A 14,570-nucleotide genomic window follows, 5' to 3' on the forward strand; every position below is an offset into this window, starting at 1 on the left:
ACATGACAGCAGTGGGGGTTGTGGCTCCTACCCAGGACCAGCACAAAGCTGGAAACACCACATTCAGGAGGAGCAAGGTAATACATACCAACCCCCTCACTTATTTTTCTCTAAATGCTGCCAAGAATTTCTGGTGACTCTTTTCAGAGACACTCGTAGGACGTTTAACGGGAATCTTGATTTGTTAGGATGGAAAGCTATGCTTGTACTCAGAAGCTATCAGTGGTGAACGTTGTTTTTAATGGCATGCAAATTTTTTTAACATAAGCCAAAAAAAAAAAAAAAAGACAAAACAAAACCAGTTTTGCCTCCACATACGATATTCATAAGTGGGAAGTCACCATTGGGGTGGTAAAAACATGAAATACATGGAAAATGCGTAAGGAAAGGAGACGCACTGGCACAGGTCACTTCAAGTTCAGAGAGAGGACTCTGAGGTAATTCCAAATAAATCCTTGTGTCATCACTTATTAAGCATTTGGGATTACTCAAACGTGTTAGTTACCTAATCTAATATTTCAAATGGAAAAAAAAATATTTTAGTGCCGGTGGAAGGGGGGAAATGGGGGTTGGGGATGAGCAAACCAAAGATGAATGATAAAATACTATATTCTATCCATTGAATACTCCCAAAATATGAGACTGCACTGATCTCACAACGTGCCTTGGCTTGCTTTAGTGGCTGCTGGTTGAGCTGCATGATTATAACATATTTTCCTTTTGTTGAGTTTTGTGTGTGTGTGTGTGTGTGTGTGTGTGTGTTTTCCTGGAAAACAGAATGAAACAGTTCCCTTTGGACTTTTGCATGTGCATAAGGAGAACAATCCCAAGTCTTCTACTTTTGAAATAAAGCTATTGGAATAATATTTTTATTTTTTACCCAGACTATCACTGGTGACTTAATGCACGTGAGAGGCAGGGAACTCTAGTGGTTAAAGACACAGCCTCTGTATTAAAACAGACTTAAGTCTGTGGCTCAGCTCTGACAGATAACAGCTTTTTAACTTTGTGCAAACTGTTTAACGTGTCTCATTTCCCTTAGTTGAAAAATTGGGACAACTTCCTGAAGCAAAATATTTCATGCAGTGTCCAACACTTAGTAAGTGTCCTAATAAATACTGGTTAGTATTAAAATGGATGCTTTTAAACATGACTATTCTCAAAGGAAAAACATCTCAAAAGAAAAATATCTGGGGATGGAGTAAGCATGGCCATGAGGCTTTTGGAAGATCCCTTAGATGGCTTCGTTATCATCAAAAAGTAGCCCAGTCTGCAACTGGATGAGTGCCCACATTACAGTTCCCTTTGCAGAAGGGGACAGGGCTGGGCATGAATCCCTGAGGAAGTCAGAGAACTCTGGACACCGGGAAATGCAAACTAAGTGGTCAGGTGTTTGCTGTGCCCTCTGGGAAAAGTGCTTATGAGAAAAGCGTTCGTAACGATACTGGAATTGAAATTAAAACTTAATTTTAAAAAGTGAAAATAAAACAAAAACAAAAACAAAAACACTTGTATGGGCTGGTAAATGTATTGCCAATATTTGAAGATGTTCTTGCTATTACTTCCATGAAGTTCATTGGATCTTTGCTGGACTCCCTATTTCCCAATATCAACTCACAAGTTTCAAGAACACAAACATGCAAACCCAATCCTCTTCTGTGCATTGTATACTCCCAGATCTCTTAATTACCTGTCAATTACTGTTCATTTCAGTTTCCGGGGAGGAAAGTAGCAGGGAATGACAGAAACCATAGAACAAAAAATTGTATTGGGTAATTTCTAGGAGGGGTAAGCCCAAGGGAAATTGTTGCCACAATATTAAGAGAAAGAGTAAAGCTGGAGAGTGATTGAAGGGGACGATGCTTTCAAGAGAAACAGTACCTCAGATGGGGAAACAATCTCCATAATTTTCTGAAAATTGTTTCTTCTGCCGCCCTGTTCAACATGGTGCAGTGGTTTCTATCTTTGAGGTAGATGTTGTGAAAAATTGCCAATGGGAATTTAAGTCTGGAAACCAAATAACTTGAGAACAAATTTTCTATATTTTGAACTGGACATATTTTTGTTCCTCCAGAAGACTTGCCAGAACAGCTCTGGTAAGTCAATTAATACCACTGTCAAGGTCACATTAATTCAGGCCAGTTATTTTTGAAGAAACAGATAATAGTCTTTAGTATTGCTAGCACCTACACATCACTAAATAGTATGTTGGATATTGAGTCTACATGCCCAAAATTCCATGCCTAAGGGCTGGTTCTTTTTCCCAACTGTAAGGGGAAAAACAGCCATGGAGAGATCTTAACTTAGCACTGACAACTCTTGAAGGGTCAGTGATTTATTCAAACTCTTGCCATATTTACAAATTATACAGTAGCCCAAATTAACAACCCTGCTTTCATCAGCCTGCAGTCACCAAATCTTGAAACCAGCCTAAAACCAGCCCAGTCGAATCTTGAAACCATTCGACCCATTGCCAGTCTTGTGGATAATGATTATAAACATAAATCTTTTCCATATCTTTTTGTTTCTCCCAAATTTTCTCATTAGATGCTGAGTGCATTAATGTAAACTTTCTAAGAAACGTGATGGCTTCACGATGGCTAAAATGCTATTTCTCCACCTAAATGGAGCCAGCCAAGTACTTGTGCACTAATGTCTCCTCTTTGTACCTGGGCAGGTTGTTTCTAATTTCCACAGGTCAGGGTGGCTCCATAAATATTTGTATACATCAATATACGTAAATGTTCCTGCTCATGCACACCCATACAAAGACAATTTCTTTTTTTTTTTAATCTTTATTTTTGAGAGAGAGAGAGAGAGAAAGTAGGGGAGGAACAGAGAGAGAGGGAGACAGAATCCGAAGCAGGCTTCAGGCTCCCAACTGTCAGCACAGAGCCCAACGCAGGGCTTGAACTCAGGAACCATGAGTTCATGATCTGAGTCAAAGTCAGAAGCTTAACCAACTGAGCCACCCAGGCACCCCTAAAGACAATTTCTTAAATGACATTAATAATGTGGCTTCAAGGCTGCATCTCCAGTGACCTGCTAGAACAGACCTTGTATTTTTAGACAGGTCTGGAAGTGGCTCACATGGCCTCAACCATTGGTAGCCACACATGTGCGTCTCCAACATTTAGTGTCAAGGTTTTTCCAGTCTCCGTTCCTGTTTCACCAATGTGTGACTTTTGGCCACTCTTGTTATCAGTCATGAGCATACCTTCTATTCCTAAGCTGTTCCTAAGTGTCAAGGTAACTTAATAAACTACAAAAACCTGTTCAAAGCCGGCAGGGGAGGTGGAGAGCCTGATTTCTCAATGGGTCTTAGCATTATGTGGCCACATGAACTTTTATTATCTTAATCTAGAGATATATTAGTACAGAACAACAGATTTGTTTTATTCTGGGGTCTACTTCCAACTTACAGTAACAGTTTTTTTTTTAAATGTTTATTTTTGAGAGAGAGAGAGAGAGAGAGGGAGAGAGAGAGAGAAGAGTGCAAATGGGGGAAGGGCAGAGAGGGAGACACAGAATCCAAAGCAGGCTCCAAGCTCCAAGCTGTCAGCACAGAGCCCGACATGGGGCTGGAACTCACAAACCGTGAGATCATGACCTGAGCTGAAGTCGGACGCTTAACCGACTGAGCCACCCAGGCATCCTCAACTTACAGTAACAATAATCATTTTAAGTAGTTTGGCTAAGTTTTAGGATAATGATGCTTGCATTCAAGTGCACTCACCTAGTCATTCCAAAAATATGATGCCTGGGGATTTTTGAAGAGCCAGGAACTTGAGACAGGAGAACATTTCTTTCTGTTCCTGTTCCTACTTGCTTTATTCACCAATTAATATTTTAGATTAATGTTTTAATTTAATATTCATATTTTAAAAACTTGTGTATTTGAAAGCTTTCTGGGAAAAACTCTCAAAAAATTCCTTTAGTTTTTATACTGCCCATCCCTATCTTCAATTTTGTGGTGTATCTTATCAACGTGAAGATACAGCAATGGTTTCCAAGTGTGGAAAGATACTTGCTTTATTATGTCAACCGGTTTGTGTGTGGGGGGTCATTACTGCAATTCTAACTTAACACACATCACAAGCTAAGACCAAGATACAAAGGCACTGCTACATCTCAGTGTTAACCAGCCATGCAGTGGACAGAATACAACCACATTTCCCCCCTACAAGTTACCCTAGCTTCTCCAATGACCCACCAAATCCCATCTGTGTTAAAATGTCCATTAACGATTACAAGTAAGCTTTACAGAGTCAAAACTAAACTCAAACGCAAAATGTACTTGTGTCTCCCTACCCTTCTCAGCGGCATGATGTTTGGCTCTATTTAGATAGTTGGGAAATGAAGAAACATCTATGAAAAACATAGCGGCTCCCAACCAAACCAGGTTTTTTGTTATTCTGGAAAACCAAGTGATGGAAGTGGAAAGTGAGAGGAGGATGCTGGGAGGGCTCAGTGGTGCACAGAGCTCTGTGCATGGTCTCGTGGCACAAACCACATCAGGCTGACCCAGGGATAGTGGTTGTAAACTTTAGGGCTCTGGTGCTGGCCTGAAGCTATCATCCAGCTCAGAATCAACTCAAATTTCCTAAACGTTTTTAGGCAGCAGGTCCTAACACATTCTGTAGTGTCCAGCCATTCAACCAGGGGCAAACAAGGCCACCTAAATAGAAGCATAATGTGCTCCATTTACCGGTGGCTTGGTAAGAAGATGGTTGCAATCTAGGACTACGCTTATTAAATCAGACTCTCTCATAATCACTTACCTGTTAGTGTCAACTACATCACAACTTTTGTCAAATATCCACAGCAAAGTTCAGAAAAGTCTTTTAAAAAAGAAAAAAAAAAAGCAATTGAATTTTCCATTTGAAAAGGCTGGTATGGATTTGGAGCTGAATATACAACTCAGAAAAAGCTGGCCCTTCTACATTTATACCTTTGCTTAAACAAAACCAAATATCCTATTTTATCAACTTCTTTTTAACTGGGTATCACTCTTCAAAATGGAGATTTTAACACATTTAATTTTACTTGCTGAATGTTTACGCAATCCCAATCTTGAAACAAAAATCTGCTTGCAAATACATACTCTCCTATTTTCTGTCTCCTTAGACTCCCGCCCTAAAATGATAAAATAAAATAAATAAAAGTTGCCTCTTTTTAGGTTCAGAAGTGGAGTTAAGGAGCTAATTAGAGTTCTTCACAGATCACTACAGAACTGAGACATTGTGAACACCTTTGTTTCCCTATAGTTAACTGGACCTGGTGATGCCTTTTCCTTTCACTTGTCTCCTTCAACACCACAAACACCGGAATACAAGCTTTACTTCCCTGCCTCTTTTCCGGGAAGGGTGAAGTATATGCCACTAAATTCGAATCTCCCCTGTCTCACTAATAAGAAAACCAGGAAGGTGGATTTAAAGTGTCCAGTTTGTCCTTGTCCTCTTGGAAGAACTCCCGGTCTTTAAATTGACAGTGCAGCTGTTGACTGAAAATTATACAGAAAGATTAATACATTCTCAAGCTAATTTTTTGTCAGACAAGTTCAGTGTTAAGGGTTTACAAAATACGTCTAAAGTCAATACCTTTTACACCCATAAGAAACTAACAAAAATAAGTTGGATGTAGAATAAAAAGCTCTTTTTTTTTTTAACCCAGTACGAAACGACAGGAGTGTCCTGTGATGACCGAATGCTTGGACAATGTAGGGTGGCCACCATCATTGAGCCAAAATATGATCACATGCTTCAGAGTCAGAGGCCGGCTCCTCAAAGCAAGCCAGCTTTCCCAGGCAGAGACGGGAACAGGATGCTGGTAGCTTCTATCAACACCCAGATGACATGTGAGAAAGGGTAAAATCTGTAGCCATAAATCTTTCAGAAACAAAGTAAATCTGCAATTTGTTCATAATTTAAGAAAAATACAGAAGAATAAAACAGCATTAAGGCGCATGGAAAAGAGCAACTGAACCGGTAGCCTGATCTGAACTCTATTAGCTCCTTCTAACAGACCTCAGGCGAGCCCCCACCTTGATGAGACTTGGCTTCATGGAACCCGATGGTCTCCAGCTGTCTTTCAGTTGTGAAATAAGTGGTTTAGATTGAAGGAGGGAGGGGATCTGCTTCACCGCAATCATATTTTAATGTCCATCACCTGTTTAGTCTTAATAAACAATTGCTTAAATATGGTGATATTGATGCTTACGAATTCTTAGACTTAGGCTTTGATGAAAGTCTTCACACATGTGGCCATAACCAAGATACAACTGAATTTAGGTCGAGACATGCCATCCAGGCCAAGATAGAAAGTCATGTCAATATGACGCCTGGAACTTCCAGTTCCATAATGCAATCTGATACTGTTAAGATTAACTTCCTCTTGAGTAGAAAAATTTTTTGAAATCCTTACTAAAGTGTAAGAAATTTTTGTGGTTGTTACAAAATTAAGGGACTTCAAATTTACCGGAAATACCCCAATACACGAAATGATTGTGTGTTATCCATATCTTGATTTGTCAATCTTGATGGTGGTACATACGACCAGTTAAGACTTACACTGGATGTGTGTGAAATTAAATACTGCCTCAGTAGTTAGGATGACCACTGATGTATGTTAAAAAAAAAAAAAAAAAAAGCAGGAACAGCTGATTTATGTAGACATGTTTTGTAATAAAGCCAACATTTTTAGTGGTCTCCTTCACGCAATGGAGGATACCATGTTATCATATGTAGAAGCAAAGGCAGTCTTAGCATTAACAGCAAAGTATGTCCCCAAATTTTCATAAGAGCCACTTTATTACACCTTTTCCCAGTGGTTTCACTACAAAGGTTAAAAAATATCCACCAATGAGGAGCACCTGGGTGGCTCAGTCATGATCTCACGGTTCGTGGGTTCAAGCCCCACATCGGGGCTATCTGTTGTCAGCACAGCACCAGCTTTGGATTCTCCCTCTCTCCCCCTCTCTCTCTGCCTCTCCCCTGCTTGTGAGCTCTCTTTCAAAAATAAATATTTAAAAAAAAAAAATCATCAATGAAAGCCCAAGAGATTATGAGAATGCTGTGTTTAGTAGGAGGTAATATTTAACAATGTCAATAAAATAAGTGTGCCAAGTAAAAATTTTCTTTTCCATAGAGTTTTCTATTGTACTATAAATAGACTTTATCTCTATACTTGTCCTTTAAGAACTCCATTTCTAAAGGGCAGTAAGTTATTTCAGGAATTTCTCCTTTGATTAGATAAATATAATGTGACAAGCCCAATTCTGAGGCATTTGTCTCTTAAAAATCTGTTTTAAAGTTTGGTTAATACTTTCCTAAGTTTCACATTGTACGACAGAAAGGAATTTTTAATAGAACATATAAATTTGGCTAAAGCTCTTAGAAGGCGTTTTGTAGCATCCTACACACTAGATTCCACAGCTCAGTTTAATCTTCAGACACCCACTTGTGCCAGAGTCAGCAGAACAGCAAATTCTATTTCTCACAACTGAGGTTCCTGTTTAAAGTACCATCTTGATACCATTTATGAAGAACCATTGAAGTCCCACGTGAACTGCTACATCTGGCTTCCACCGAAATTACCGGTAAGCTTCAGCATCATTCTGATTTTAGGGAACCTCAACATTTTTGGTGTGCGAAAGAGCTGCGGTGTGACCTTGCGATGTGACTGCTCTGTGCCGCACGGCGGTGGCTTCCCGGGAGCTGCTGAGCAGCTGGCACGTTTCCCGGCAGAACAGGGAGGAACATTCTTTTGCTCACCGGTGTTTACTTCACGGCACACTCTCTCAGGGCGTGCGGTCTGCTGAACACTTCGACCGTCATCACTCACTGCGCCGTACCCTTACTCTAATCTACGGTTAAAATTTCTTTTTACCCATTTTATTAATCTCTTCACATAAATAAAGAAAAACGCTTTTTTCGCCTATTTGGGTCAAATTAATTTTATTATGCTCCATGATGAATTGCCACCAGTGCAATATCCTATCACTATACATTTCGAAAAAATTCACATACTAAACAAAATTTCAGTTGATAAATGGAAACGAATGATTGAAAAGTCTTTATGAATCTCACACATACAATATGTGGCTAGCTGAAATTGTCTATCACATAGCACTTAGATATAAAAAGCCTCATGCTAGTCTGTTAAATGCGAAGGCTGTCAGACAATCGTTTAGCTGCGGTGACCGTGGGAGGCTCTCAGACAAAGCACAGGTGTGGTGCCGCCCACAGAGAAGCTGGTGAACAAGCTGGTGGCTGGAACATGCGGCCTGCACACCCGCAGTGGGTTCAGTCTTCATGCCGGGACTGAACCCCACAGCTGCTGTGTTTCAGCCAATGGGAATTTAGACTTTGGGCAACAACAACAGAAAGGCTTTTTTTTTTCTTTAAGAAGAATGAACCTGATTACCTTTGGCAAATTTTATACCCATCTTACACGTTAAAAGTTGTGTTTCCAACTCAAGGAACTGATATCCTTTACTCAGAGCAGCTCCTGATAAATATAGATCACACCAAAGTTTGCCGGAAAACCCTGAATTCCTGGGCCAAAAGTTAAGAGAGATCTTAAATTGGCATTACCTTAAAGACATTTCCAGGATGTTTAAAATGTTTTTTTCAATAATGTCACAAAGAAAAAAAAATGAAAAATGTTGAATATTACTTAAAATAATTATAATGCTCTATTTACCATTTGCACAAATTCCTAATTCTATTGGTTAGTAGCTGTCCAGCCTCATCCACAGCAGACTCGGCGTCACTGAGCTCAAGCCACAGTAAAAATGAGAGTAAGCAGAAAAAGGTTTCCAGCAGCAGAGGGCACTGTTTTTGCAAGAAACAAAAAAGTCTAGAGTCTTTCCCGGGTTTAAATTACTCTTGCAAGAAAGGTAACATTCTTTGAATAACTTAACTATTTTACTGCACCACTTACTGCTTTCAGCAACAAAACCTTTTAAATTATTTCTTACGATAACTAGATGCATGATCACTAGAGATGATGTGATAACTGGTTAAAATTCAAGCCCTATCTTGCAGGTCCAGCCTGTCAAGATCATGCCAATACTAGATTTTGGTCGGTACAATTCTAGAGAGCTTAATTTTTAGTTGGATATTGTGATTATAGTAATGAAATACATTTGGAACTACATTCTGCATATGACTCAATGTGAGAAAAATACGTGTCTGTATTTAAATCAGATCATTTTTCTACCTAAAATTTAAAATAGGTAGGTATGATAATTAGCACTATAAATATGAAAAAAACAACACCTTCAGGCAGATTAGTGTATTGCAGAGAGGCAAGGAAACCCTAATTTTAAGACATCATTTAGTATACATAACAAATGTGCAGGTTGTAAAGTTTTATTTATTTATTTTAAATCTAGCATTCAGTTATGTCTCTCAAGAAATTTGACATTGGGACCACCAATCTTTTAAGAAAAATGCAACTGTTCACCTGACAGTTGACAAAAACCTTGAGAAATTATAAAAAAGAGAAAAATTTTAAATAGTGTACTAAGTTCAGCATTACAGTGTTTACCTTGGCCAGCTCAATTACATTTGTATGGTTGGTATTTCTGAATACCTCAACCCATACAGACTACCCGATAATTCCACATCATTTCCATAATGTTCTGATTTTATAGCGTACTTAACCAAAACTGAAGTAACCATTATGTATTGCCTCCTTCAGTTCATGGAGAATATTACCCCTAAAAATTCCCAAACTGCAAAAACTTAAATAACCATCGAAGATTGATACCAAAAATATTTTTAAATTTTTGCCAAAAAGAGCCTGCCACATTTGCTATAGCATAAAAATAATCTCAGTCAAGTACAGGTAAGCAAGGTCTCCTTAGGATCCCAGCCTCCACATACCGCTCTGTACAGGAACAGGCAATATTGCCGGAAGAGGAGTGTTACGGGTTTTCCCGACTAGGGCCTCTGTAGTGGTCTTCCGTAGAGCATCCTGCTACAATTTGAGAACCTGCATCGGTGTAGTGATGTCTAGAGAACCGTGCAATGTGTCTGCTTCAACATTCATGTAGCATGGTGTTCAAAATGGAGGGGCTAAATAAACTAAGGTCTGCATCACTTAAAAAAGAATGTAGTGCTATACTAGATTTTAATAAGAAAATTTAGGTACAGAAAAAGTAGGGTATGAAAATAGTGTTTTCCTTCTGGCATTATAACTAAATTACATTAAGGTTTTTGTCAGTCTCACATATAATATTTAAACTCCCTTGTTGATGGAATGACAAATATTCACAAATTTAAGTGAGCATCCTGGTGTAAACTTGCACACAATGACAGGGAGTAGCTTTGTAGAGGATTTTGACAAACCTTTACAGATTAAATGAGGTATTGCACAGATTAATAAAAAAAAAAAGCAAAAAAGGCAACAAAAATATACAGCAAATTGGTAGAACATTTACATGATAATTTTACAGAATCCATAGACAGAAAGTAGTGTTTAGTATTTCACCTTAAAAATATATATATAATATATAGATCAGTCTTCCCATTCATCATCGTCCTCAAAATCTTCTTCATCATCTTCATCCTCATCTTCATCTAAAAGAAAATCATCAAGTCAAACAATCAAAATATATGTATAAATAAAATAACATTACAGAATTCTTGGGTGATTTCTCCAATCATTTAACTTCTGACACACAAACCATTCCATTGACACACAAACCAATCGAGTGACCAGGGTAATTTAAGAGGAATCAAATAGAATACATATAAAGGGTATGATGGTCAGTTGAAGATTAGAACAGGAGTTAAGAAGTAAGTCCCTTAGTATCTATGTAAGGAATTTCAACTAGTGCTTCTTTATGTGTAAACCCTCATTTGGGTTGGTCTCTCTGAATTTTCACAGATCTCAAATCTAAGAAAGACCCATTTAATTGACTACCTTTAAAGAAAAGTTGTAAAACAAACAAACAAACAAACAAAAAAAAACCACCTGACTGAACAGATTGTTTGGCTAGCAATTCCACTTATAACTCCAGTGATAGGCAGGAAACTCACGGACACTGAGCCACTAAGGAAACAGAGCAGGCAGTCCAAATACTCAGTGTCCCTTTCTACCCTCCTATTCTCTCCTGAACTCAGTGACATTGCTTTTTCCAGATCACCAATGACCGACCATTGCTAAAACTAAAGCTTGACTTCCTGTTCTCATTTTCTTGACCGATCATACTTTTGACCCATATCCTGACTCCATCCTCCTTCAAACACTTCATGTGGCTTCTAAGATACTGCACTCTCCAGCCTTCAGAGCCTACTATAATCTCTTCTTCTCTATTTACATGCACTTCTTTAAGGATCCCAGCCAGTTCTGTAACTTTAAATACCATGCCTGTCTCAATGACATGCAAATTTCTATTACCAGTCCAGACCTCCTCCCTCAACTTCAGGCTCATAATCAAATGCCTGCACAACATCTACATTGAATTTTTAGTAAGTATCTCAAATTTAGTATTTACAAAAACCAAACTCCCGATCTTTCCTCTCAAACCTGCTCCTCCTAAATCTTATCCCACTCCATTAATGAAAATTTCACCCCTTTCATACTCAAGTCAAAAATCTTGGGAGTCATCCTTCACTTTCTTTTTTCTAAACTTCACTTCCAATCCATCAGCAAACCCAATTATTTCCTCATTCACAATATACCTAGTATCCAATCCCTGCTCACTGGGGCTACCAATCTCATTCAAACCTCTACTATCTCTTGCTTGGATCATTGCCATCCCTCTGCTAAGGACCTTCCAATGACTTCCCATTACATTCATGGCCTCCAAAGCCTTACTACTGGCCTCCTGTACCTCTTGTACTTCAATGCCTTACTATTCTTTCCCCCTCTTCCTTACTCAGCCATACTGACCTCATCATTATTCGTCAACCTCAGGAACTTTGCACTTGCTGTTCTTTCTACCGGAATGAACACACTTTCCCCAATTTTCTACATGGTTTACTCCTTGAACTCCTTTTGGTCTTTTCTCCAATGTCACTTCAGTTAGGCTCATCCTATTTCAAAATGAACTTCCCTCCTACAGCTACAAGTCCCTATATCTTCCTTTTCTGATTTATTTTTGCCCTTAGCACATATCACCGTTTAATATCTGTTTTTCTAATTTACTTTATTGTTGTCTCTCACTGAAATGCATGCTCCATGGAGGCAGGGATTTTTATTGTTTTTTAATTATTATCCTACAATAAATACCTACAGAATGAACTAGCCTATTCTATCTCTGTAACAGTGTTGGAATAAATAGGTCTATTTAAAGAAAATAAATATTAGCAATAGATCTTAGATATGACTCATGAATTCTCTCCATAAAACAAATAAAAAAATTGAGGTCCACAGTGAATAAATAATAATTCAATAAGAACAAAGATCAGATTCTAGTACAGCATGCTGGGGAAGCTCTTTAGTAAACCTCAAGCACTACATCAGCTAGACCAATTGCTTTCTCTTTTGAAAGTAACATCTATTTATATGGTGGTGTACATATGCTTAATAATGGCCTCAAAATAGGGAGAACTAGTTTATTCAAATAAACCTTTTAGAAAATGACAAAAAGGAGGACACAAAACACTTCAGGATTCTTTAGCAAACCCCAGAAAACCTAATTTCTCAGCCCAAATTCTTACAAATCAGGGAAACCTGAATTTCTCATGTCACAAGAATGTCACAGGAATGGGATCCAGAATGTCAAGCTTTGTTTAGAGGTTTGACAGGCATTCTATTAGTATTCCCAGCATAGGAAATGAAACTGCTACTTTTCTGAAGTTGTTCTTCCAATTTATGCTTATGGCTTTGGTGTACTAGAATCCATTCAGCATCAGATAGACTAATCATGGTGGCAAAAACTTTTAAAAATTTGCCCTAATATCCACATCAGTGTTATTCAATAGCAGGGGGAAAGCGAGCAAAGTCTACCATAAAATAAAAAGAAAACAGAACTTCAAATATTAAAATTAAATATAAATGTACTCATATAAATAAATATACCTGAAGAATGAATGGCTTTGCTCCTTTTCTGCATCACTTCCATTAATGCACCCACAATTCCTGAAGTGGGTGCAGGTGTTGGTGGTGTAGACTCTTGGCCATCAGATACCTTGGAAAGGAAAGTGAGCAAAATTTAGAACTAAATCCTTAGCAAACACTTTTTGTCTCCAGAAAGTCTTACTTTTTTAGAATCACTTCCTATTTAAAAAAAGAAAGGGGGGGGGGGGGAAAGAGCAAACAAGCCCAGGACAGGATTAACTAATTTAAGAAGAAATAAATTGTGCCTTAAAATAATTATTCAAAATATACATCCTCTCCTTAATGTATAAAGCCATCAACACATTTCCAAATTTAAAATAACAAACCTTTTCCTAAATAATACTTGCCTTTGCAGTTGGATTACTTCTGTTCATTCTAGAACATAAAACCTTAGCTGATGAAACTTTAAAACTATTATCAAGGATCAACATTTTATAAAAAATTAAGGTATATTCAGATTCTTAGAGTTGTTAGGTGAGAAGGACACTTAAGATATCTAAGAGCAACCGAAGAAACTTCTAATCTCCTAGAAAAACTCAGCTTCACCAATAAGCTTTATAACTTTGTATACTATATTTATAGTTCACATGGTACAAACTTACAAATATGTGTAATATATGTAGATATATTATTATAACTCAAAATGAACTTTCCTTCTCATAGCATATAACGTCTCTTCAAGGAGCTCGGCCAGGTAACTTTCAAAATGTACCTACCTCACAAGGCAACCACTATCCCTAACTAAAGTACTTCTATCTAGTATCAACTACTTTTGGGGTGGGGGAAACAATATCAAGGGGTCTCATTAAAGTCGAGTACCTATACAAAATACTCCAATTCCAACTCTCATTACAAAAGAGAAAATACAGGAAATCTGTAGAGATTCAGGAAAAAAAATACATAATTTGGAAATTACTGCTCTAAGTGTACTTTGACTAAAATGAGCAGTCATTTATCCAAAATAACTCATTTTGTTAATTTTGTCTCTGGACTTATGTGACCCATGTAAAGGTAGAATATTAGTATACTTAAAAATGAAATTGTACAGCTGTTTTACTTGGATTCTTATCATTTCCCAAAGAAAAACTACTTTTTTAGGACAAACTTTTTATTTTGGTCTTTACAGCTCTTCTAATACTACTTGTCTTTCTGGAGACTTAACAGGTCTTTTTCTTTTAAAAATATTCAAAGTAATTCCCCCATAAGATACTGATTCATTCATTACTATTTAGGTTTGGGGAGGCTGGGTATTAACTACTACTAGTATGGAAGTGCCACAAATGAAAAAGACAACAGAAACAGTTTCTGAGGTTTGAAGGTCAGCATGAGGCTCTCAAAGAAGTGTAGCAGCAGTAAGAAGAAACACTTAAGACACCCTTGAAGCAATGCGAGAATACACAGCAGAGACCACAGGAGCACAACACTGACACAAACACGTTTTTGAAGGTACTTACTTGGATGGTGCTATCCAAGGTACTATGAACATGGAACTCAAA

The 14,570-nt window shown here is 37.9% G+C and overlaps 1 protein-coding gene across 1 annotated transcript in view; it reads right to left on the minus strand.

The window, feature by feature from the left end:
• Nucleotides 1-7,938: 7,938 nt before the first annotated feature.
• WASL (WASP like actin nucleation promoting factor) overlaps nucleotides 7,939-14,570 on the minus strand; it is a 61,980-nt gene continuing 55,348 nt past the window's right edge. Inside the window, exons 10-11 of the mRNA XM_060633012.3 lie at nucleotides 13,036-13,144; nucleotides 7,939-10,586 (exon numbers count right to left, since the gene is read on the minus strand). Of these exons, the coding sequence (XP_060488995.1) occupies nucleotides 10,525-10,586; nucleotides 13,036-13,144 (171 nt within the window). The 3' untranslated portion in view covers nucleotides 7,939-10,524. The remainder of the gene's footprint in view (nucleotides 10,587-13,035; nucleotides 13,145-14,570) is intronic.

This window comes from Panthera onca, chromosome A2, assembly GCF_046562875.1.
Source record: "Panthera onca isolate mPanOnc1 chromosome A2, mPanOnc1 haplotype 2, whole genome shotgun sequence".
In the NCBI taxonomy this organism is placed as follows: Eukaryota; Metazoa; Chordata; class Mammalia; order Carnivora; family Felidae; genus Panthera; species Panthera onca.